This window comes from Bombina bombina, chromosome 4, assembly GCF_027579735.1.
Source record: "Bombina bombina isolate aBomBom1 chromosome 4, aBomBom1.pri, whole genome shotgun sequence".
Classification (NCBI taxonomy): Eukaryota; Metazoa; Chordata; class Amphibia; order Anura; family Bombinatoridae; genus Bombina; species Bombina bombina.
In genome coordinates this window covers 29,867,114-29,893,147 of record NC_069502.1, presented here as the reverse complement: position 1 = coordinate 29,893,147, position 26,034 = coordinate 29,867,114, and the positions used below count along the sequence as shown (strand labels likewise).

Sequence of the window (26,034 nt, the reverse complement as noted above, 5' to 3'; positions counted from 1 at the left end):
CACTGAACATGGGTGTGTATGAAATTGCCTTGCTAATCCCAGCGTCATACAGTAAAGATTTTTGCCCTACAGATCTCACAAACTAAAAAGTGCCAAGCTTTTCGCAAAACACTAGTACATGCATATGAAAATATAGGCTATACACAGAAAGCAGCATAATGTGATTTATATTTGCTGCAGGATTTACATTTAAAGTGCGCCCCTGCTCACTACAAGCTTTGCAGTGTCCCTTTCGAGCGACCTCCATTACTTTCAATAGGAAACATCTCGCCACCCGCAGGGAATGCCCCTTTTTATTATAATTCCATCAGGGCAGCCCCTGCGACGGTCAGCAAGAAAAAACATCTGATCTAGCGAGGTTTAGATCATCAGACCCTATGAGGGATATATTATGTCACAATAATATAGTCACTTCAGGGGTAGCACAGCACCTTTATACAAGGAAAGTTTTGTTAGACCCTTCTCATCACATCCTTTTGTGCAAGAGAAAAGAAGAGATATTTATCAATTCATCACACAATCCGGAATAATGACATTAAATGGTCTGTGTGTTTTAGAAAGCACATGGGGCTGATTTGAGTGCCTAATTTAGGTACTTATGAGATCTTTATGGAAACAGTTACTATTATTGTTTAAAAAAATGTCTTCCAAATACATCTGTTAACATTTGTATTGCAAGTCAACTCACCATACACATTTATTTTAATTAGAAAGTTATCACATAAAATGCACATTCAGAATAGATTAGTATAAGATTTTATACAGCTTGTAAAGATTTGATCTAAAGGTTTTGTAGCACAACTTAAAAAAAAACAGTATTATGGTTTAGTTTGGGGCTTTATATCTGGAAATTGAATCTAAAGGTTTCTAGACACTCTGTTTACTTTCATCAACTTTGTTCTTCAGGTTCTGTACTCTGAGCTCCTCTCTTCCTTCCTGGCACAATGATAGAGGCCTCAATGGCAGCTCGTGTAGTTCCGGAGGCGTCTAACCGAGATCTGGCCTCTTGTATAGTGCAGTTACGGAGCAAACTGATGATCGCTACAGGAAGAACCTAGGGATCAAGCACATGTAGAAATTGTGATTTACTGTTACTTAAAAGGACAGTCAAGTCAAAATTAAACATTCATGATTTAGATAGGGCAACTTTCCAATTTACTTTTATCATCAACTTTGATTTGTTCTCTTGGTATTCTTTGTTGAAAGCTAACCTAGGTAAGCTCATATGCCAGTTTCTAAGCCTCTTATCTCAGAGCATTTAGACAGTTGCTCACAGATAGACACTGCTAGTTCATTTGTGCCATATAGATAACATTGTGCTCACTACCGGGGAGTTATTTATGAATCAATACAGATTGGCTAAAATGCAAGTTTTTGAAAAAAGTTGTACACAGCTGAAATGCGTTGATGATTTAAAACGAAGTGTTCTACAGTTTACTTTCTACTACCTATGTTCAACAACAGAGCGCTCTGTGAATTCCAACTGGATTTGCTTGACACTTCCACGACTTCTAAAAGGCTAACCAAAGCTGGGGACAAATAACTCTGGTAATCCGCTGCAACGATTGGCAGGTTTGACAACCACGTGATCGGAACGTCAGACACAACCCCACAGGTGTACAGAGAGGAAACTGCTGACTTCTGGCATGCTGAGACCAATGTTGAAAGCGGAGAAAGTATAACTTTCGGTTTTCGGTGAGTCCTTAATATTAAGAAGTATATCCAGCATTTTGCACTCCTGTATTTCCAACACACGGCTAACAGAACAAATCCCCTGTGTACATCCGTGAAGCGGACAAATACACAGATTTCTGTTAGACTCTTACGTTACACTTGATACGGCACTAAACAAACAATCTAAGTGAAATCATTTGGATACAAAGTATATCATTCTGGTAACAAGCTATCCATACACCGTATACCAGATAGTAACACTTATAAGGACATTCATATGCTAAGATCCTTCTAGCTTAACAGCCAAAGACTTTTATAGGCTCTGCCCTATTCCAATACATCCCTCTGGTAGTTTTTTTATTACCACGATTGGGTTATTTCATTCATTATAGTGTGTGTAAACTATCATTTGTTAGTATTCAGCTATTTAGAATATACACTCCTACCGGTGTCAATATATTCTATACAAATATATTCTATAGTAATATATTGTTTTAATAATAATTTTACTGAATTTTATGCATTGAATGCTATAGCATATTTTGATGTTGGCTTAATAAATATTAACTTTTATTATAAAGTGCATTTACTAGTTTTTATTTATTTATACCTTTTGTTACATTCACATAGTATTAGCTCATCTTTCCAGTAGCTTCTTTAAGCGCTTCTCCCCACTTTTTTCAACATTTTTATAACCTGAGAGGTTTGGATATCACTCCTCTGTTAAGGAGAAAGCTAGGCTGGCCATAGGGTCTAACATTATACCTTTAAATATCATTAAGTGATACTTACTAACAGCTATCATTATGTGATACTTACTAACAGCTATCATTAAGTGATACTTACTAACGGCTATCATTAAGTGATACTTACTAACGGCTATCATTATGTGATACTTACTAACAGCTATCATTAAGTGATACTTACTAACAGCTATCATTAAGTGATACTTACTAACAGCTATCATTAAGTGATACTTTCTAACAGCTATCATTAAGTGATACTTACTAACGGCTATCATTAAGTGACACTTACTAACGGTTATCATTAAGTGATACTTACTAACAGCTATCATTAAGTGATACTTACTAACGGCTATCATTAAGTGACACTTACTAACGGTTATCATTAAGTGATACTTACTAACGGCTATCATTAAGTGATACTAACAGCTATTATTAAGTGATACTTTCTAACAGCTATCATTAAGTGATACTTACTAACGGCTATCATTAAGTGACACTTACTAACGGTTATCATTAAGTGATACTTACTAACAGCTATCATTAAGTGATACTTACTAACGGCTATCATTAAGTGACACTTACTAACGGTTATCATTAAGTGATACTTACTAACAGCTATCATTAAGTGATACTTACTAACAGCTATCAATAAGTGATACTTACTGGCGACTATCATTATGTGATACATGATAACGGCTATCATTAAGTGATACTTACTAACAGCTATCATTAAGTGATACTTTCTAATGGCTATCATTAAGTGATACATACTAACGGCTATCATTATGTGATACTTACTAACAGCTATCATTAAGTGATACTTACTAACAGCTATCATTATGTGATACTTACTAACAGCTATCATTATGTGATACTTACATCTATCATTAAATTATACTTACTAACAGCTATCATTAAGTGATACTTACTAAAGGCTATCATTAAGTGATACTTACTAACAGCTATCATTATGTGATACTTGCTAACAGCTATCTTTAAGTGATACTTACTAAAGGCTATCAATAAGTGATACTTACTGAAGACTATCATTATGTGATACACGATAACGGCTATCATTAAGTGATACTTACTAACAGCTATCATTAAGTGATACTTTCTAACGGCTATCATTAAGTGATACTTACTAACGGCTATCATTATGTGATACTTACTAACAGCTATCATTAAGTGATACTTACTAACAGCTATCATTATGTGATACTTACTAACAGCTATCATTATGTGATACTTACATCTATCATTAAATTATACTTACTAACAGCTATCATTAAGTGATACTTACTAAAGGCAATAATTAAGTGATACTTACTAACAGCTATCATTATGTGATACTTACTAACAGCTATCATTAAGTGATACTTACTAAAGGCTATCATTATGTGATACTTACTAACAGCTATCATTATGTGATATTTACTAACAGCTATCATTATGTGATACTTACTAACAGCTATCATTAAATTATACTTACTAACAGCTATCATTAAGTGATACTTACTAAAGGCTATCATTAAGTGATACACGATAACGGCTATCATTAAGTGATACTAACAGCTTTTATTAAGTGATACTTACTAACAGCTATCATTAAGTGATACTTACTAACGGCTATCATTAAGTGATACTTACTAACAGCTATCATTAAATGATACTTACTAAAGGCTATCATTAAATGATACTTACTAACAGCTATCATTAAGTGATACTTACTAACGGCTATCATTATGTGATACTTACTAACTGCTATCATTAAGTGATACTTACTAAAGGCTATCATTAAATGATACTTACTAACAGCTATCATTAAGTGATACTTGCTAACGGCTATCATTAAGTGATACTTACTAACGGTGATCATTAAGTGATACTTGCTAACGGCTATCATTAAGTGATACTTACTAACAGCTATCATTAAGTGATACTTACTAACAGGTATCATTAAGTGATACTTACTAACAGGTATTATTAAAGGGACACTGAACCCAAATTTTTTCTTTTGTGATTGAGATAGAGCATGCAATTTTAAGCAACTTTCTAATTTACTCCTATTATCAAATTGTCTTCATTCTCTTGGTATCTTTATTTGAAATACAAGAATGTAAGTTTAGATGCCGGCCCCTTTTTGGTGAACAAACTGTGTTGTTCTTGCTGATTGGTGGATAAATTCACCCACTAATAAACAAGTGTTTTCCATGGTCTGAACCCAAAAAAATAGCTTAGATGCCTTCTTTTTCAAATAAACGGCTAGATTACGAGTTTTGCGGTAAGAGTGGCTCGGTACTAACTTGCAAGTTATTGTCACCGCTCACTTCCCTATAGCGCTGCTATTACAGGTTTGCAGGCAATATGTGAGCGTTGATCAAAATTGATCTCCATACCGCACTCAAATACCAGCGCTGCTTTGAGCTGGTTTTACGTGCTCGTGCACGATTCCCTATAGACATCAATGGGGAGAGCCGGCTAAAAAAAAGCCTAACACCTGCAATAAAGAAGCGTAAAGCTCCGTAACGCTACCCCATTGATTCCTATGGGGAAATTAAAAGTTATGTTTACACCTAACACCCTAACATAAAACCCGAGTCTAAACACCCCTGACATCGCCGACACCTGCAATACACTTATTAACCCTTAATCTGCCATCCCGCCACCGCCACCACCTACCTACACTTATTAAACCCTAATATGCCGCCCCCAATGTTGTTGCTACCTACCTACACTTATTAACCCCTAATCTTCCGCACCCGTCATCTCCACTATACTAAAGTTATTAACCCCTAAACCTAACCCTAAGTCTAACCCTAATAACCCTAACTTTAATACGATTAAAATAAATATAATTAAAAATTCCTATCATTAACTAAATAATTCCTATTCCTGTTCCAATCAGCCAACAGAATGCAAGCTCAATCCTATTGGCTGATTGGATCAGCCAATAGGATTGAAGCTCAATTTTTTTGATTTTTTCACCTTTAATTCCGATTGGCTGATAGAATTCTATCAGCCAGTTGGAATTCAAGGGACGCCATCTTGGATAATGTCCCTTAAAGGAACCTTCATTCTTCGTTAGCCGTGGAAAGAAGAGGATTCTCCACGCCGGATGTCTTGAAGATGGAGCCGCTCCGCGCCGGATGGATGAAGATAGAAGATGCCGCTTGGATGAAGACTTCGGCACACTTGGATGAAGACTTCTGCCAACTTCGCTGAGGACTTCTGCTGCTTCATTGAGGATGGATGTCCGGTCTTCAAAAACTGTAAGTGGATGTTATGTTTTTTTAAGGGTTTATTGGGTGGGTTTTATTTTTAGATTAGGGTTTGGGCAGAAAAAGAGCTAAATGCCCTTTTAAGGTCAATGCCCATCCAAATGCCCTTTTCAGGGCAATGGGGAGCTTAGTTTTTTTTTAGATAGGATTTTATTTGGGGGGTTGTGTGGGTAGTGGGTTTTACTGTTGGGGGGTTGTTTGTATTTTTGTTTACAGGTAAAAGAGCTGATTTCTTTGGGGAAATGCCCCACAAAAGGCCCTTTTAAGGGCCATTGGTAGTTTATTGTAGGCTAGGGTTTTTTTTATTTTGGGGGGGGGCTTTTTTATTTTGATAGGGCTATTAGATTAGGTGTAATAAGTTTAAATATTTGATCATTTCTTTTTTATTTTGTGTAATTTAGTGTTTTTGTAATTTAGTTAGTTGTATTTAATTAATGTAATTTATTTAATTGTAGTGTAAGGTTAGGTGTTAGTGTAACTCAGGTTAGGTTTTATTTTACAGGTAAATTTGTATTTATTTTAACTAGATAGTTAGTAAATAGTTGATAACTATTTAGTAACTAGTCTACCTAGTTAAAATAAATACAAACTTACCTGTGAAATAAAAATAAAACCTAAGATAGCTACATTGTAACTATTAGTTATATTGTAGCTATCTTAGGGTTTATTTTACAGGTAAGTATTTAGTTTTAAATAGGAATTATTTAGTTAATGATAGTAATATTTATTTAGATTTATTTTAATTATATTAAAGTTAGGGGTGTTAGAGTTAGGGTTAGACTTAGGTTTAGGGGTGAATAACTTTAATAAATTGGCGTCAATGTTAGGGACAGCAGATTAGGGGTTAATAACAGTAATGTAGGTTGCAGCGATGTTAGGGACAGCAGATTAGGGGTTAATAATATTTAACTAGTGTTTACGATGCGGGAGTGCAGCGGTTTAGGTGTTAATATGTTTATTATAGTGGCGGCAATGTTGGGAGCAGCAGATTAGGGGTTAATAATTTTATTTTAGTGTTTGTGATGCGGGAGGGCCTCGGTTTAGGGGTTTATAGGTAGTTTATGGGTGTTAATGTACTTTTTAGCACTTTAGTTATGAGTTTTATGTTACGGCGTTGTAGCATAAAACCCATACAGTTTACGGTACGGATCTTGACGGTATAGGCTGTACCTCTCACTTTTTGGCCAGACAGGCTAACTCGTAATACCGGCACTGTGGAAGGCCCATTGAGAAAGGACTTTTTAAAAGCTGTGGTAGTTACATTGCGTTCCGGCCAAAAAGTGTGCGGTACACCTATCCCTGCAAGACTCGTTATACCAGCGGTAGTGAAAAAGAGCCATAACGATGCTATTTCACTCATACCGCAAAACTCGTAATCTAGCCGAAAGAAAGCAAGAGAACGAAGAAAAATTGATAATAGGTGTAAATTAGAAAGTTGTTTAAAATTGGATGCTCTCTCTGAATCATGGAAGAAAAAAGTTGGGTTCAGTGTCCCTTTAAGTGATACTTACTAATGGCTATCATTAAGTGATACTTACTAACGGCTATCATTAAGTGATACTTACTAACGGCTATCATTAAGTGATACGTACTAATGGCTATTATTAAGTGATACTTACTAACGGATATCATTAAGTGATACTTACTAACGGCTACCATTAAGTGATACGTACTAATGGCTATTATTAAGTGATACTTACTAACGGCTATCATTAAGTGATACTTACTAATGGCTATCAATAAGTGATACTGGCTCACAGCTATTATTAAGTCTTACTTGCTGATGAGTATTATTAATTTTATATAAATAACCCCTCTAAATAGAGGAGATAGGGGAGGGAACTAGTATCTTAAAGGTGTATTCCTTTCAGGTAGGCCTATGTATCACTAAAAGGCAGTGTCTAAATATCAAAATATTTAGTAAAAAAATATAGAGAAAAAGTAAGAGGTATTTATTATGGCACACTTGAATGTAAGAGCCTAGAGAGCTATATTGTGAAGGGTATGAGAGGACTGAGTTGAAATAAAATATAACTTTTATTAATACATTAAAAAAACAAAACGTTATGATAATGTAAAATATACAATCAAATTTTATACTCAAAGCAAGTTTAGTGGATGGAAATACCATTAGGTTCAATCAACATTATATAGTTGGATAACTATACAGACAAACAAACAAATACCGTAGTTATTATCCAAAGCCCAGCTACTTGCTAGGATATAAATAAGGATGATAAAAATCATCCAGCAAAATGTATAAGTAAGAAAAAAAAGATAAGAAAAGAGTGTAAAAACATGTGTTTATAGAAAACACTTTACGCACACTTCTCCTATGCTAAGTGGTTATATAAACCTATATCAATTGTATGGAAGGTTAGGAGCATATCGTGGCGCAGCCCTAACGTCTTATTCTCACGTGATGTGTTTGTTTACGATCGTGCTGTCAGAGACAAGGAAAACAGGATTAGTGTAATACAGTAACAGCCGAAATCTCTCATTACAGAAATTGATGGTTATTTGCGGAAAATCCGCTAACCTTAATATGTTATTCAGAGATCAATGACTATGTGTTAACTGTATTTTGAAAGTTTGTTAATAGAGCAGGCCTTATTTGGCCAGGTAGTTTTATCACCTTTTAAAACATATTACATAAATGGCATTCCATATCTTTATTTATGCAATTATCAGATATTGAACATTAATATTATTTAGCTAAATGACGCAAGAATGCTTAAGTTAATAATAATATCAATAATCATTGTCACATATTAGATATGCCAGTTAGGCAGTAGGAATCAAATACATTTATAACATTTATGATATCACTTTGTTATTTAGAGGTCTAATAGACTTTCACTTAGACACTCATTTGATAGATTCTATATGTAGTCAGAATTATATTATGGAATATGAGGGAATACACATGCCAGTGTTGATTTTATGTCCTGACATATCTAATAAAAATAAAAATAAAGCTGAAGTAGCATCCTCAGAATGTGAATCCTCTGTAGCTGAGGACATTGAAGAAAACCCAACTAATAGAACCTTGCTAGTACAAAGGGCAAGCAAAAGACAAGCTATCTTATAAAAAAAACGAGGACCCCAAAAAATCAAAAACAAAAGAAAAAGAAGGGGCAGGCAGCCAAGACCGAAACCTCAGAAACAGGACCAGATGGGGATACAAAAACAATGGGGGGAACAGGGAGGATTGGGGGAGGAGACCACAATGGCGAAATCTGAGGACCTCCAAGTAATTAATCTTTCCCACAAAACACTGACCCCTTTCATATAAGTGTTTTAAATAGGGAATTGTCTTTCTCTCCCACACAGAGTCGGAATCACTTTGAAATCATTAAAGATCTGCATCTGTTTATCAGGGAAATTGCTTTGAGTAAAATATACACTACACATGATGATAGCAATCTTGATGAAATAGCTTTACTTAATATAGTATCTCTCTTGGAAGAGAACAATGAAAATGTCACCACTTCCTCTGACTGGCTGTCTAAAATTATAACTAAATCCACTTTTATGCCACAAGTGACACAATTTCCACATATCTAAAAGTAGTAAGTAGGGATATTTTCAAGCTAGAGAGTAAACAAGTGCAATTGGCACTAAAAGAAATACAAACAAGGCCAGACGTCATTGTAAAACCAAAGGATAAGGGTGGGAATATCGTTCTTTGGCCAAAAGATATGTATATAATTGAGGCCCTACGACAATTAGGAGACCAAAAGTGCTACAAACTCCTTTTTGGGGACCCTACATCAGACTTTGTGTCTAAATACAAAAATAGAATTGAGAAAGCAAAGAATACAAGTATTTGACTGTTGATAGACCTAAAACAGCAACATTATACCTTCTTCCAAAAATCCATAAAAATAAGCCTACACCTCCAGGCAGACCAATTGTCTCTGGCATAGGGAGCTTATGTGAACAAGCCTCCAGATATATTGATTTCAGATTAAGGGATATCGTGCTATCATTACACTCCTATGTCAGAGACACAATGGATGTTTTATGAAAAATAGAAGGTATTACTTTGGATGAAAATACTTTTTTTGCCACATGTGATTTGGAATCATTATACACATCAATTGACCATAAATGGGGCTGTTTCGCAGTTGAATATTTTCTAAAAATGGAAGCATCCGAATGTATAGACAAAAATCTGTTCTTACTACGGTTACTTAGATTTGTCCTCAGCCATAACTATTTTGTCTTTAACAACAAATTTTATCTCCAGATAAGAGGCACAGCAATGGGGACAACTTGTGCCCCAACGTATGCTAATCTGTACCTTGGATGGTGGGAACAGGAAAAAATGGGCAAATATATGGAACATATTTTGTTATGGCTGAGGTACATCGATAAAGTCTTTATATTATGGAAAGGAGACACAAGTACCTTTAAAAACGTTATAAAGGAATTGAACCTTAATGATATGAATCTCAAACTAACATATGAGATTGATTATGATAAAGTAACCTTCCTTGATTTGAGTATATCCAGAGATATGTTTGGGAAAATTGAAATCAATCTATTTTAAGGTTCGAAAGTGCACATCACGAACACACCAAAAAAGCAATTTCCTATGGTGAGTTTTTGCGTCTAAGATGCAACTGTTCAGAAATAGAGAATTTTAAAATACAAACGAAAGATCTTAAAATATCACAGGTCTCTTCATATAGCAAGATCAGACCTTCTGATACTGAAGAGAAAGGAAAATACGGATCACAAAGAAAGAAATAGCAGAAATTCTGAATCAACATCTCCACATACTACACACTGATGATGATCTTGCTATAAAAGTAGGGGACAAAGTATCAATCTCCTGGAGAAGAGCCCCCACAATAAGGAATAAAATTGTAAGAAGCCATTTTGTTAAACATATTAACAAAAGGAAAGACAATCTAAAAGGTACTTATCCCTGTGGGACATGCAAATTTTGTCCATACATGAGTAATGTCAAACAGTTTTTCCCAAAGGAATTAGATACATGAATGACATTTACAATTGTCGTGCCAACAATATCATCTATTGTATGGAATGTCTTTGTGGCAAAAAAATACGTGGGGATGTCTACCAGAGAATTGAGGACCAGATTAGGAGAGCACCTGGGAAATATCAGCAATGCTAAAAGTGCTTTGGAAACGGGAAAGAAAATTACTACAGTAGCTAAACATTTCCTGAACAAACAGCAAACATGGAGGGAAAGGAGAATTAAAATGCTGGATCCTCCAGAAGGTGAAACCAGGGATAAGAGGAGGAGATATAGAAACTATGCTCCTCAAGGAAGAAACAAAATGGATATTCTGTTAACAAACCATGGCCCCCAACGGCCTTAATGAACAACTGAGTTTCGGTCCATATCTGAAATGATTTTTAGATGATAATGAACACCATTCCCAGTTTTCATTATTTTTACTTGTTTCATTTTCTTTCTCTGTATAAAATGTGCAACCTTATTAATAGAATAAGATCCAGCATAGTCAATAAATATGTCAGGATATAACATCAACACTGGCCTGTGTTTTCCCTCATATTCCATAATATAATTCCGACTACATATAGAATCTATCAAATGAGTGTTTAAGTGAAAGTCTATTAGACCTCTAAAAAACAAAGTGATATCATAAATGTTATAAATGTATTTGATTCCTACTGCCTAACTGGTATATCTAATATGTGACAATGATTATTGATGAAAAAAAGAGAAGAGTTGTTCCGATATTCCAAAAATAAAATAAAGGCTTTATTGGTATAAATTTAAAATAGACATGGTGTACACATGAACTGAAAGGTTTTACGCGTTTCGGCTTGAGCCGTAATCATAAACCTAAACAGACACAGGTATGTGTTGTTTAAAAAGGATAGGTAACTAATGGCTATTGGATGGTGCTTGACACACCCCTAGTTAACGATATAATTGTCTGAACATGCACGAAAATGTATACACCAATGTAGAGTAACCAGGGGTGCATTTAGGTTTTGTGCTGCCCTAGGCACTCAAAATTCTGCTGCCCCCCACCCCAGGTTTAAGGCCTTTTTTTAGACATAATATTTTTGGGGCAGGGTGTAAAAAATAAAAAAAATAATGTCTTTTTAAGTAGATGTTCACCAGGGCTTGCATTTACTCTGGTCACACACACACACACACACGCACACATATATAAAATTAAATACACTACATCCTTATGGTCTGAATAGGGACTACGATCTGTATTTGTTTTTATAAATTTTGATATTGAATTGGGGTGATATTCAGCATGGCACCACTAGAGGCCACTAACAGAAAAAGTAAATACTTTTGTTGTCATATCTGGATAGGTATGGGTTAATTCAATTAATATTGTGAGCTGAAATTTGATTGGTTCAATCACCCTTTTTAAATGTGTGTTTTACTGTTTTTAAACTATGCATGATTAAGGACCATGTAGGTCCGAAACGTCGCTGTTTTATGGTTGTGATATCACCAATAAAGAAATAATTCACCTTTAAGAATATTGGTGCAGTGGTGCTGTTACTTTCTACATATGGACTGTATCTATTGGGGTCTTGCTGATACCCCACTGTAACGAGCACACAGCCAGGTGAAAAAGTTAAATAGTGCTGGACTCTATTTGTTTACTTTGCATACATGGAATCAGCAGAGTCACGTGCACTTCCAGTGAGTGAATGTACTATTCTGACATAGATGCAGCACGCATCACTTCATTGGCCCTAGGATCAAGGAACTTTCTAAGAAATTCTGCTGAAGTGGATTTGAAAAAGGAATATGAAAAAACAAAGAGGAGGTTGATATCATTGGAGCTGCATTCAGTCAGGCAGAATACTATCGTATTAAAAGAATTCCTAGAGGCCTAAGGATAAAATTGAGACCCACCATACTGGCTAACCATGAACTCTATAGAACCAGATTCGAGAGCATACGTAACAAGTGCTCCATTGATTTAATTGTGCTCACTGTAGAATGCCTGCAGTTAGAGATTGACAAGCAAAAAGGATTAGTGCTGGAAGCAGAGCGGGGAATGGAAACTAAGTATACCCTGGAAATGTTAAAAACCACTAAAGAAGAAATTGATACATTGTTGGCCCAATACCGTTCAGATCTTGAGGAGAGGAAAAGATCAAAGTTTGTACGAGATGAGCTCGACTACACCAACCACAGAGTATACAATTGGTCACATGACCATACGTCAAGACAACGTGAGTCACGTGACGGAACACGCTGGAGGAGAACGCCGAGAGCGCCAACAGAGCAAGACAGAATGGCTGAAGGCTTGTCCTCTGGGGAAAGTTTTTTAGATTCCGGCTCGGAAGGAGACACCGGAGGGAAGGGCGGAAGCACCGCCAATCCCAAAGAGCAGCGGATGTACACACGGAGCTCCTGGAACCAAAATCGGCAGATGCCGAGACGTCAGTGAGGAGGGAGGTTCCAGCGAGGCATGAGGAAATAGATGTAAATTAACTGCCTGATTAAAATTCCCCTATACAGGACAAGGAAAGTTTGGTCATTAACATCTCGGAATACAAGCTAACCGAGACGGAACACAGTCTACTAATGAAAGGACTTTCCCACTAAAGACTGTGACGAGTTTGAAGTCGATAAGGACTTATATACATTTTTTAGAATGCTAAGGTTAAAGGCTATGTATAGTGGCAGCAATACAAGTAATGTGGGGGTTGATAGCACAATAAATGAAGGGGTAATGCAAACAAATCCTCTTGATTTGAAAAGTCTTAATTTGTTTAAAAAGTCTCCATTTATACCTCCTGCCAGTAACTCAGGTGTGGAAACTTGTACTAAGTTTGTGCAACAGGATATTACTAATTTAATGAAAAAAATGAATCTAAATCCAGAAATGAAAAATTATAATTTAACAAGAGTGGAACATAAGGCTATGTTGTCCTTAAAAAATAACAAGGATATTACAATAAAAAATGCTGATAAGGGCGGAGCTATTGTAATATTAGACACCAATTATTATATTCAGGAAATTATACACCAACTCTCAGATGGAGGGGTATATGAAGTATTAGATCATAATCCTCTTGTGGAAATACAAAAAGAGCTAAAAGTAATTCTTGATAGGGCACTACAATGTAATACTATAACTAAACAGGTATTTGATTTTCTTTACAAAAAAATCCTATAACACCAATTTTTTATACTTTGCCCAAAGTTCACAAGAATATGTCATCTCCACCAGGGTGGCCCATTGTGGCATGTGTCACAATGTGTCAATATTTCTGGATAGAATTCTTTTTCCAATGGTCAAAGAACAGAAGTCTTTTATAAAAGACACTAATGACTTCCTGGTAAAATTAGAAAAGGTTAAAATGGAAGATACTTGGTTTATTTTTTCTTTGGATGTGGTTAATTTATACACATCTAATCCTCACGAGGCAGGCCTTGACACTATAAAAAGCTTTTTGAATAACAGTAAACTGTATGATTTATCATAGATTTAATTGATGATTTGTTAAGACTTGTTTTATACTGCAATTATTTTTTGTTCCAAGATACATATTATATGCAGAAAAGAGGTACAGCCATGGGCTCCAATGTAGCCCCCCCATATGCCAATTTGTTCATGAGTGGCTTTGAGAATAAATTTGTCTATAATAATCAGTCATTCAACAACTGTTGTAAGCTTTGGCTAAGGTATATAGACAATATTTTTGGCATATGAGAGGGGCTCATTGGAGCCCTTATTGCAGTTTGTAGAGGATATCAACGCTTCTATGAACAAACATTAAATTTACATTGACATATTCAATACATGAGATTAATTTTCTTGACACTACTGTATACATACAAAATGATAAATTGAACACTGATCTCTTTACTACACCTACGGATAGAAATACCCTTTTTAGGTATGAAAGTTGAGACAGTGTTCAATTCTATCCCCAGAAGTCAGTTACTACGCACTAAGAGGATAGTTAGTGATCAAGATAGATTACCTTTTAGGCTAAAATCCATGGGTAATAAGTTTATCCAAAGGGGTTATCCCCAGGAGATCATTAATAAAAACATTATAGATCTCGACAAAAGTAAAGTTAAACCCAAAAATAAAAATGATGCAAACAGATTAGTGCTTACTATGGAATATAGCCAGAGAAGTCAATACATTTTCAAAGCAGTGAGGAAACACTGGCACTTATTATCAAAATTTAATCCAGAAGTGGAATCTTTTAAATTACCACCCATGCAATCATACAGACGGGTGAGAAACCTAAGGGATAATCTAGTGAGAGCGGATGTGGGTACAACTAAATTGCCTGAAATTAATTACTTGACCACTCCTAATAAAGGTTGCTATCCATGTCTCCATTGTGCTCAGTGCAATTCAGTAATTAGGGGTAAATTCTTAGCACAGAATGATAAACGTAAACAGTACACTATCAATGGCCTATATACTTGTCAAACTAACTATGTAATCTATCTTGTTAAATGCTCATGTGGCCTCTGTTATATCGGAGAGACCACCCAGGCCGCCAGAGACAGGTTTAGCCAGCACAAGGCATCAATAAAATCTAAAGATATGTCTTTACCAGTATCTGCACATTTAACCCAAATGGGACACACAGTTAGCTAGTTGCGCTTCCAAGTAATCGATCATATTCCTATACATAGGAGAGGGGGGCGATAGAGAACTCAATTAAAACAAAAAGAGGTCTGGTGGATTAAGAAATTAAAATACACTACATCCTTATGGTCCTGAAATAGGGACTACGATCTGTATTTGTTTTTATAAATTTTGATATTGAATTGGGGTGATATTCAGCATGGCACCACTAGAGGCAGATAACAGAAAAAGTAAATACTTTTGTTGTCATATCTGGATAGGTATGGGTTAATTCAATTAATAATGTGAGCTGAAATTTGATTGGTTCAATCACCCTTTTTAAATGTGTGTTTTACTGTTTTTAAACTATGCATGATTAAGGACCATGTAGGTCCGAAACGTCGCTGTTTTATGGTTGTGATATTACCAATAAAGAAATAATTCACCTTTAAGAATATTGGCGCAGTGATGCTGTTACTTTCTACATATGGACTATATATATATATATATATATATATATATATATATCTTCTTTGGTGATTGACAGTTATTTAAGCAAAATATCTGCTTGGATAAATATGTAATGAATATACAAACTGGCCTTTAAAAGTACTTAAAAAATACAACAGTAGTTATATGATAGGTTTAGGAATTTTATCCTAGGGGATAAAGTCACATGATACAATCATAATAAAGTATATACTTGTATTGTTTCTGAATGTATTAAATGCATACAACATATTTTCAGTTGTGTTTTAAGTCACATAGTTGTATAGATTCAGCAATAAATACTTATTCTTTGCATGTATGACAGATAGACAAACAGTAAATGTACAAGTATTTAGTGACTAATCCGTTTAAGTATTTTAATGCCTAATGAAGATGTATTAAAGGGAGAAAGGCATATGCTGTTTCACAGTGGTCACGTTGTAGAACATACTGCACTGTGTAGTCTGTGTCAGTCTCAATCACGCGGTGGAGCCAGGAAGAATACTGCATTCCCTCTCAGTCCAGGCCAGGCTGCGAGCTCCGCCTCCACTGTCAATCCCATAGGATAGCAATAGCCGGGCCAGCCTTTTAAGTCATTAGTAATTGGTTTGATTTAGCCACCCGGCCCTGAGTTCAGTAGAGTGGCCCTAGGGACTCAAAATTCTGCTGCCCCTTAAAAATCTGCTGCCCTAGGCACCGGCCTTGTTGGCCTATGCCTTAATACGCCCCTGAGAGTAACGATTTTTTTCAGGATGTGAACATGATTAAACACATGGTTGAACACATATTTTAAACACATATGATATAATATAAGGGAGACTTTGTGTATGCAACACTTGATAGTACCATGCACTGTATTGTGAGAATAATCAAAAGAATATATACATGCAGAAAAAAATTGCAAATAGATATATATATATAATGTAAACAACTTGCACATGATGCAAATATTCATAAATATATTGAAAAGTTCGGACAAAGCTAATGCTGGTAAGGTACAAGAAACCTAAGTAATCTAAGTGTGCTTTACAAATGCATTGGGGAAGAAGTCAGTATACATGTACACAGTGGGAGACTCCTAAATATATACCATAAAAAAAAATATAAATATATATACCGTAAAAAATTCAATTTGATGTATTTACAACACAGCTTTAAAGTAGAACATAACTAGGATGATAATTAGTTACATGAGACAGAGCAATATGATATAAAGCAGAGTGTTAGTTTCAAATTCATCAGGGCAACAGTAGAAAGTAAGAGTCCCCATATATAATTAGGAGACTGTGTATAAACGTTTGCCACATAAGAATAAACCTCCTTTAAATATGCTCCATAAAATTACCTAATAATAACACTCACGATAAAATATTCAAATAACCTGACTCATTGTATAAAGCTCAAAATATATATATGTATTATTATGGATAGTAGAATCATATCCCCAATAAATATGTTGATAGACTGAGACTGGATCCCTTTTTTATAAAACCAAAATACAAGATACAAAATAGAATAGAATAGGACCGGATTCTAATACTGGACCATGAAGCTGCTACCTCCAATGGTTAATGACATCAAACTCAGAATTAAAACCATGGGGTATCTGGGTGCGCAGTTTCATGATCCAGTATATTTCTTGTCTAGCAAGAATCTGATCCTTATTGCCTCCCCTAGGGGGCAAGCGTATGGCTTCAATAGCCCTCCACTTAAAAGAAGTGATATTTTTGCAGTGTACCTCAATGAAGTGCCTTGAAAGGGCAGAGCAAGGTTTTCATACTTGATATAGCCGAGATGTTCACGGATGCGAGTCCTGACATCTCTGCTCGTCATGCCCACATATTGTTTAAAATGTTCAGTGCACTCAATGAGGTACACAACATAATTGCTTGAACAATTGATACATCCTTTGGTAATGTATTTTTCTTTGGTGTTACATGAATAAAATTCCATACTCTCCACAATAGAGTCACAGGCTTTACACCTGTGGTTACCACATTGATATGTGCCATTGACATGCAGCCAAGAGCTCATATTTCTCCTTCTGTTCGGTAATTGACTAGGTGCCAATATATTGCCTATAGTGAGGTTCTTGGTCACTTTGATACCGTGAGGTAGGGTTATGATGAAGAATCAAATAGGTGGATTGATCACTCAGCTGGCGTAGTGTCTCGTCCACATAGACAGTCCTGTCCATCACCACCACACTGCCCCCTACAATGGATTCGTTATTACGAAGGGAGGCAAGAGCTTCTTTCTCCAATCTAGAAAGGTTGTTAGGTGTGGAAGTGACTGTTTGATTAAGTTTATGTAGATCCTCTACCACCCTTTTATGGAATACCTCCAAGGACTTACCCCGATGGTGTATGAGGTAGAAATTGAAGGCAAACTTTCCTTTTGGGGAAATTTAACATTAGTGGTGTTTACTGTCTGCATAGGTTCTCTCTCTAAACTCTCTAAAGATATAATGCTAACAGGCTTCAGAGGACTGTGGTGGTTGACAAGTTATATCCTCTATGAGTGTTAGTCCTATCCAATTGATATGTATCAGTGTTGACATTTTCCGTCATGTTAAAGTGTTTGTTCAATGTTATCTTCCTGACAAAGCGGTTAAGGTCAATAATGGTCTGAAAAAGGTTAAATTTTCTGTTGGGAAAAAAGCCCAACCCATATTCCAGAACCTTAGTTTCTGCTTTGCTGATACTATAGGAAGACACATTGATAACACTAGTGGTCAGAGCTAGGGGGTCACTGTTGGATCTCTCAGAGTGTACTTGTGCTTGACAATCTGTTTCCCTCCCCCTCCTGTGTGTTTTTTGGCCACATGAAAAACCTGGGGCTGAGTCTTGGTGGAGGAATTAGTGGATTTAGGTCTAGCTCCTAACTCTATGGTGTTTTCACTAATAATTGGTACACCAGATGATAAAGGAATAATGTTATCCTCACTGCTTGCTAATGAATCAGAATCACAATTTTTCTCATGGTCATTTTCATAACCACAGGTGTAAAGCCTGTGACTCTATTGTGGAGAGTAAGGAATTTTATTCATGTAACACCAAAGAAAAATACATTACCAAAGGATGTATCAATTGTTCAAGCAATTATGTTGTGTACCTCATTGAGTGCACTGAACATTTTTAAACAATATGTGGGCCATGACGAGCAGAGATATACAATGTAGTGAAATAAGCCTGCATCAGCGGACTTGAAGCAGATAAAAATAGCTTTATTGACAGTTCGGAAAAAACTTCAATCTGAAGCATAAAACTTGAGTGACAAAATGTGCCTTAGGAATACACACACTGAACTGATTGCTGTTGCGTTTCAGCCCTTCTGGCCGTAGTCGTAGCTGCAGTTCATAATCCCAATTAACCTTATAAACACTTGTGCATAATTGTGATTGGATAAAAACTTTATCCTGGGCGTATTCCTATTACAAGCACTTAGCTAAGATACCTTAAAGGGACACTAAACTCCTGATAAAAATCATTAAAAAGTATGTTTTATTATGAATTAAAATCAAGTAATCACTACTGTCTAGTTTATTTGTTCACCTTACCCCTAAGTGTTGAAAAAATCGATTTGAAGATGAATGCTAATCAGGTGCATTATTCTCCCATGTAAGGTGCCATGTTAAAACGCACGTTACACTGGGTCACAGCAGTCATGTGACTTGTGCAGATGAAAAAACCACAGCAGCAGCAGCACTCAATGTTATGCCAGACAGAGCTTGTCCTGCAGTTTATGTTATAAATCTGTTACAGGAAAAAAAGATTTTATTATTATGTTTTTCTATGCAAACAAAGCTTACTTTTTCAAACGTTACCACTGAATTCCTAATGTGTGTGACTGTACATAGCACTCGGCAGGGTTATAAATGTAAATCATTCTCTTCTCTGAATCTGACAAGCTCCGGTCTGGAGAGGGAGGGGCCGAGGGGGGAGAGAGAGCAGAGAGACTCCGTGAAGAAATAGACTAAATAACTCATGCTAGAAATACTTTTTACTGGAGATTTGTTCTATGCAATATTTTATTTTCATACATCTACATTACATATATTACTGTATATTTGTGATGTAGATGTATGAAAATAAAATATTGCATAGAAAAATATAATAATAAAATCTTTTATTCCTGTAACAGATTTATAACATAAACTGCAGGACAAGCTCTGTCTGCATAACATTGAGTGCTGCTGTGTTTTTTATATGCACACATTATAGGTACTCTAGGTATGTGATATGAAGTGTGTGATAGGTATGTGATAGATATGAAGTGTGTGTCATGTGACTACTGTGCTGTTAAAATATGGCGGCATACATAGCTGCATCAAGCCCTAGATATGTATAGTAATAGAAACAATTTTCTTGAAATGTTTTGTGTAAGCTGAAGTTACAGCATAAAGAGCTGTACTCAGTTTTTTATTATTACACAGTAGAAGTTAGTTTTAATTATTTTTTAGCAGTCAAGTGTTTAATGTCCCTTTAACAACCTGAATAAATTTTAAACACCTGCATTTGGACTGATGTTGTTCCACAAACATTTTATGTTTGAAATTGTAATTGGGACACAGAGTGACTGCCCTGTAACCCCATAAATAAACTGAAAAATCAAAAAGTGAAATATAAAAAAGGTAAATGAATCAAATTGCAAAACAAATTCATATAACATTATCATAAGAACTTATTGAGAAATAGCTGATGGGTGTATAGATGGGCATTTTAGATTGTAATGCACCCCTGAGTGCATCATAACTATACATACTCCTTTTGCCATAATACTAAATAGACCCTTCTCAATGTATAATAAATATTGCACCAGATTTAGATGACACAGAAGCAAAAGAGGGAGGGCCTTGGATACACAGAAGAATATTCTTTTATACCCAGGAATTCCATTATTCCCCCAAATTTTATTAAATCAAATTCAGAGTTTAACCCATGTAGGAATCCTGGTTTTCAATCTATGTATCCAAAAGACCCCTCTCTTTGCTAGCAAGCTATCTCTGTTCCCACCCTCCTCTTTTTTTACACTTTACATGTTCAATAATGGTCCATTTTCAAAGAGGCCACACTTTTATTGTGTATATTTTTTGAAGTGTTGTACTAGTGGGGTCGTGATTTTGCCTGCTTTTCTATTGGGGATGTGTTCTCTGATCCTGTCACAAGGCTTCCCTCGTGGTAAGACCAGTGTACTGCACCCCACAAAGATCACATGTCAAAAGATAGATGACATAAGTAAATGGGGCAGTTTAAGCATGAATTATGCCTAAAATTTTCCCCTGTTACTGTACTTGAAAATCCCTCATTAAGTTGGAGATGCCCACAAGCAATACATGGTGCATAGCTGCAACTATACACTCCATTAAACCTAAGCCATTGATGAATTAGAGGTTTGGCTTGACACTAATGAGTAGGGGCAACAATATTGCCGATCGTCAAACCTTTCTTAAAGGCATATCTACAACCTTTCGACACTATGTCAAATCCTCATCTGCTGTTAACATCGCGATAGTGTTTTCATATGATATTGCAGACTTGTTGATATTGTACAACTATACTTAGTAACAAAGGTGATGCCTTCAAAAGCCTTTCCTTTATTCTGTTCACTAGTTGTAGTAAGAAATTAATTTCTCTCTCTAGATGATAAAGAAGTTCTGACTCGTGCAACTTCCCTCCTGTTTGGAACATCTTTTGACAAAGGCGTTCCTGTAAATCTAGAGCCTGTTTTTCATATTCTGTCTGAGTCGAACAATTTCTTTTAAGTCGTAACAAATTGTCCCCTTCATCACAGAAAAGAAAACCCTTTTTGGGATGACTACTTTTCGTGTGAAGGAGTGAGTTACCCAGTGATGGGTTTTCTGTACACTTTCGTCTGTACTCTCTCTTGTATCCCCATCAATGTCACATCCAAAAAATTGATTTGTGTGTTGCCAAATTCATGGGTGAATTTAATACCCTGCCTGTATTGTTATTTAAATCTGCCAGAAAATCCAAAACTCTCTGTTTCTCCTCCTTCCCAGATGATCAGTAGATATATATCTTCGATAGTATTTTATCTCTGCCTTCCAGAGTCCATCACATCCATAGATGTGGGACAGCTCCAACCAACCCATAAACAGGTTGGCATATGAGGGCGCAAACTTCGCCATCATAGCTGTCCCACATCTCTGGAGGTAATGGACCCCCTCGAAGGCAAATAAATTATGGGTTAACACGAATTCCGTGACTCTAAGGATGTACAACAAAATTGTGGATCATAATTCGTTGCTCTCCTTAGAAAAAAAGGAAATTGCTTACAAGCCTTTGTTGTGTGGTATGCTGGAATATAGCGAGGGTGACGTCAATGGTCAACCAGCTATAATCCCCCTGCCACTCAAAGGTTTCCATTTCAATTAAAAGTTGCTTTGTGTCCCTTAAGTAACTTGATAGATTTTGAACCAGTGGTTGCAGAATAGCATCCAGCCATTGTGACATTGGCTCCAAAATTGAGCCAATGCCACTAATGATTGGACGGCCCTTAACATTAGTGAGGGATTTGTGAACTTTCGGCAGGAAATTGAATATTGGCATAACTGGAAAATCCACTATTAGAAAGTTACTGGTCTTTTCATCCAAAAAACCTGCTTCTTTCCCATCATCAATTAGATGGGAAAGTTCATGTTTAAACCTATTTGTGGGTCACTGGTCAAACTGATGTATTGGGAGGGGTCTGATAGTTGCTGTGTTGCTTCCTTAATGAAGAAAGTCCTGTCCATGACAACCACAGACCCTCCCTTCTCGGATGCTCTTATGACAAGATTCTGATTTTCTTTTAGTCGTCTAAGGGCTAGTGTCTCTTGTTTGCTAAGGTTCTGATATTTATCCAAGTCGGCTGTATAAGCCAACTTAGTGAGATCATTCTCAACCCTTCATTGAAACTGTTCCAGGACATCCCCTCTGGTGTGAATGGGATAAAACTTTGAACCACTAGAGAGAGAAGGACCCCTTGATGTAGTGCTGTCAATAGATGCATCCAGTGAGTAAACATTCTCACTGTCCAGTCTTTCCAGTGATTCCAAGTCACAGGCTTCCTGAAAAGTCAAAGGTTTTATCTCCCCTTGTATAGCCCAATTTGAAGGACCTTGTCCCACATTTCTGTCTCCTTCACTACTTTTTGCAAAATATTTCTTGATGGTAAGATTCCTGATTAACCTGTTTACCAGGGTTTGGAATAAATTAAAGCTGTCTGCTGGAACAAAACTGTGACCGTAATTTAAGACTTTAGTTTCCAATTCACTGAGTGGATGTATGGACAGGTTAATCACAGAATTTATACAGAATTTATACATACTTCGTTCCTGATCTGCCCCTCCTGGGGGGTTGTGGGGGTGCTTCTTTCAGGATACCCCTTCCTTTTGTACCTTTTCCCCACCTCCGGATTCGCCCGGTACTCTGGGAAAAACCTGCGCTATTTTGATATTATCAGGTTCCCTTTTTACAGGCTCTAATCGATCAGTGTGGTCTGTTTGGTATTTGGAAGACTCTAATGGTGTATGAACCTTGTCTCCTGCTCTAGGAGCTTCGGTCCCCCTGTCTGAAGATTCTTAATCTTCCCCTGAGGTGGAACAATCCCCAGAGGACTCAGCCTCACTTTCATTAAAGGATACCCTCTTTGTTTTACCCTGATTTTTGTTGCCTTTTTACCTGATCTTTTTCCTTTGGGGAATCGTTTCTGATCATTATCCCTCCTATAGCTAGTTCTCTGTTTTCTATTCCAAATATAGATTTTGTTGTTCTCATAATCTGTTAGGTCCCTTAAATATTTATCATGTTTGATTTCCTTTATTAGTTTTTTAGATTCAGCTAGGGAAACCTTTAATATAGAGTCAAATTTACCAAAAGATACATCCTTACTACGTACATTCAATTCTATCTGTAATGTATCTATTTCTTTTGAAACAGAAATTAAAATTTTTGTTTTATACTCAATTAGCATTCCCATGAGTTTGAGCGAGCAATCTGACAAAACTCCATTCCAAACCCCCTTATAAAATCCCTCATCTTCACTATAAAAGTGGTAATTTATTGACCCTTAGGCCCCTGGGAATCAGGCCATTAGTAATATATTTTTGTAGCGTCCAAATGTCCCACTAGACATTTAAAAATGTATTAAATCAGATAGCTTGCTAGCGAAGAGGGAGGTCTTTTGGATACATAGATTGAAAACCAGGATTCCTACAGGGTTAAACTCTGAATTTGATTTAATAAATTTTTGGTAATAATGGAATCCTGGGTATAAAAGAATATTCTTCTGTGTATCCAAGGCCCTCCCTCTTTTGCTTCTGTGACATCTAAATCTGGTGCAATATTTATTATACATTGAGAAGGGTCTATTTAGTATTATGGCAAAAGGAGTATGTATAGTTATGAATGCACTCAGGGGTGCATTACATCTAAATGCCCATCTATACACCCATCAGCTATTTCTCAATAAGTTCTTATGATAATGTTTATATGAATTTGTTTTCAAATTTGATCATTTACCTTTTTTTATATTTCACTTTTTGATTTTTCAGTTTATTTATGGGGTTACAGGGCAGTCACTCTGTCTCCCAATTACAATTTCAAACATAAAATGTTTGTGACAACATCAGTCAAATGCAGTGTTTAAATCTATTCAGGTTATTAAGGTATCTTTGCTAAGTGCTTGTAATAGGAATACGCCCAGGATAAAGTTTTTATCCAATCACAATTATGCACAAGTGTTTATAAGGTTAATTGGGATTATGAACTGCAGCTATGACTACGGCCAGAAGGGCTGAAACGCAACAGCAATCAGTTCAGTGTGTGTATTCCTAAGGCACATTTTGTCACTCAAGTTTTATGCTTCAGATTGAAGTTTTTTCCGAACTGTCAATAAAGCTATTTTATCTGCTTCAAGTCCGCTGGTGCAGCTTATTTCACTACATTGTATGCCTATCCGGGGACCGAGCATGCACAGTGGTTCTTCCAGCATTGCCTAAATTCCATCTTTACCTGCACTTGCAAACACCCAGCCGCGGAGAGGAATGGCATTTGGAGGAGTGGCCAGCTGGTGGTCGAGTTCAGGGTGACGTCACATGCCAAGCAGCTGATCGAGGAGAGGACCCAGGAGGGGAGCGGACCACGAACGGAGGCACTAAGAGGTCCTGGTTTGACTGCCAAGTACTGGTTGCATCTATCTGGTGATACTCCCTGTGGACGAGCCGACTCCGAAGCTGTAGCATTATTAAAAGTGACACCGAGAAAGACCGAACAGCTGGGGTGAGTGTGTAGGGGAATTCCCTGCCTGTTTTGTAACAACCGAACAGGAGTGTATGTTGATTTCCCTACTATATGGACATCTGGTGCTCACATGACTAGTGACTTTACATGACGAGCAGAGATGTCAGGACTCGCATCCGTGAACATCTCGGCTATATCAAGTATGAAAAAACCTTGCTCTGCCCTTCAAGGCACTTCATTGAGGTACACTGCAAAAATATCACTTCTTTTAAGTGGAGGGCTATTGAAGCCATACGCTTGCTCCCTAGGGGAGGCAATAAGGATCAGATTCTTGCTAGACAAGAAAATATACTGGATCATGAAACTGCGCACCCAGATACCCCATGGTTTTTAATTCTGAGTTTGATGTCATTAACCATTGGAGGTAGCAGCTTCATGGTCCAGTATTAGGAATCCGGTCCTATTCTATTCTATTTTGTATCTTGTATTTTGGTTTTATAAAAAAGGGATCCAGTCTCAGTCCTATCAACATATTTATTGGAGATATGATTCTACTATCCATAATAATACATATATATATTTTTGAGCTTTATACAATGAGTCAGGTTATTTGAATATTTTATCGTGAGTGTTATTATTAGGTCGTTTTATGGAGCATATTTAAAGGAGGTTTATTCTTATGTGGCAAACGTTTATACACAGTCTCCTAATTATATATGGGGACTCTTACTTTTCTACTGTTGCCCCCTGATGAATTCGAAACTAACACTCCGCATTATATCAAATTGCTCTGTCTCATTTAACTAATTATCCATCCCTAGTTATGTTCTACTTTAAAGCTGTTTGTAAATACATCAAATTGAATGTTTACGGTATATATATTTATATTTTTTTATGGTATATATTTAGGAGTCTCCCACTGTGTACATGTATACTGACTTCTTCCCCAATGCATTTGTAAAGCACACTTAGATTACTTAGGTTTCTTGTACCTTACCAGCATTAGCTTTGTACGAAC

At 36.3% G+C, this 26,034-nt stretch overlaps 1 protein-coding gene across 8 annotated transcripts in view; it reads right to left on the bottom strand.

The window, feature by feature from the left end:
* Positions 1-660: 660 nt before the first annotated feature.
* GCKR (glucokinase regulator) overlaps positions 661-26,034 on the bottom strand; it is a 326,754-nt gene continuing 301,380 nt past the window's right edge. For all 8 annotated transcript variants that reach the window (XM_053709432.1, XM_053709430.1, XM_053709438.1 and 5 more), the window contains one exon: positions 661-1,054. In XM_053709432.1, the coding sequence (XP_053565407.1) occupies positions 890-1,054 (165 nt within the window). In that variant the 3' untranslated portion in view covers positions 661-889. The remainder of the gene's footprint in view (positions 1,055-26,034) is intronic.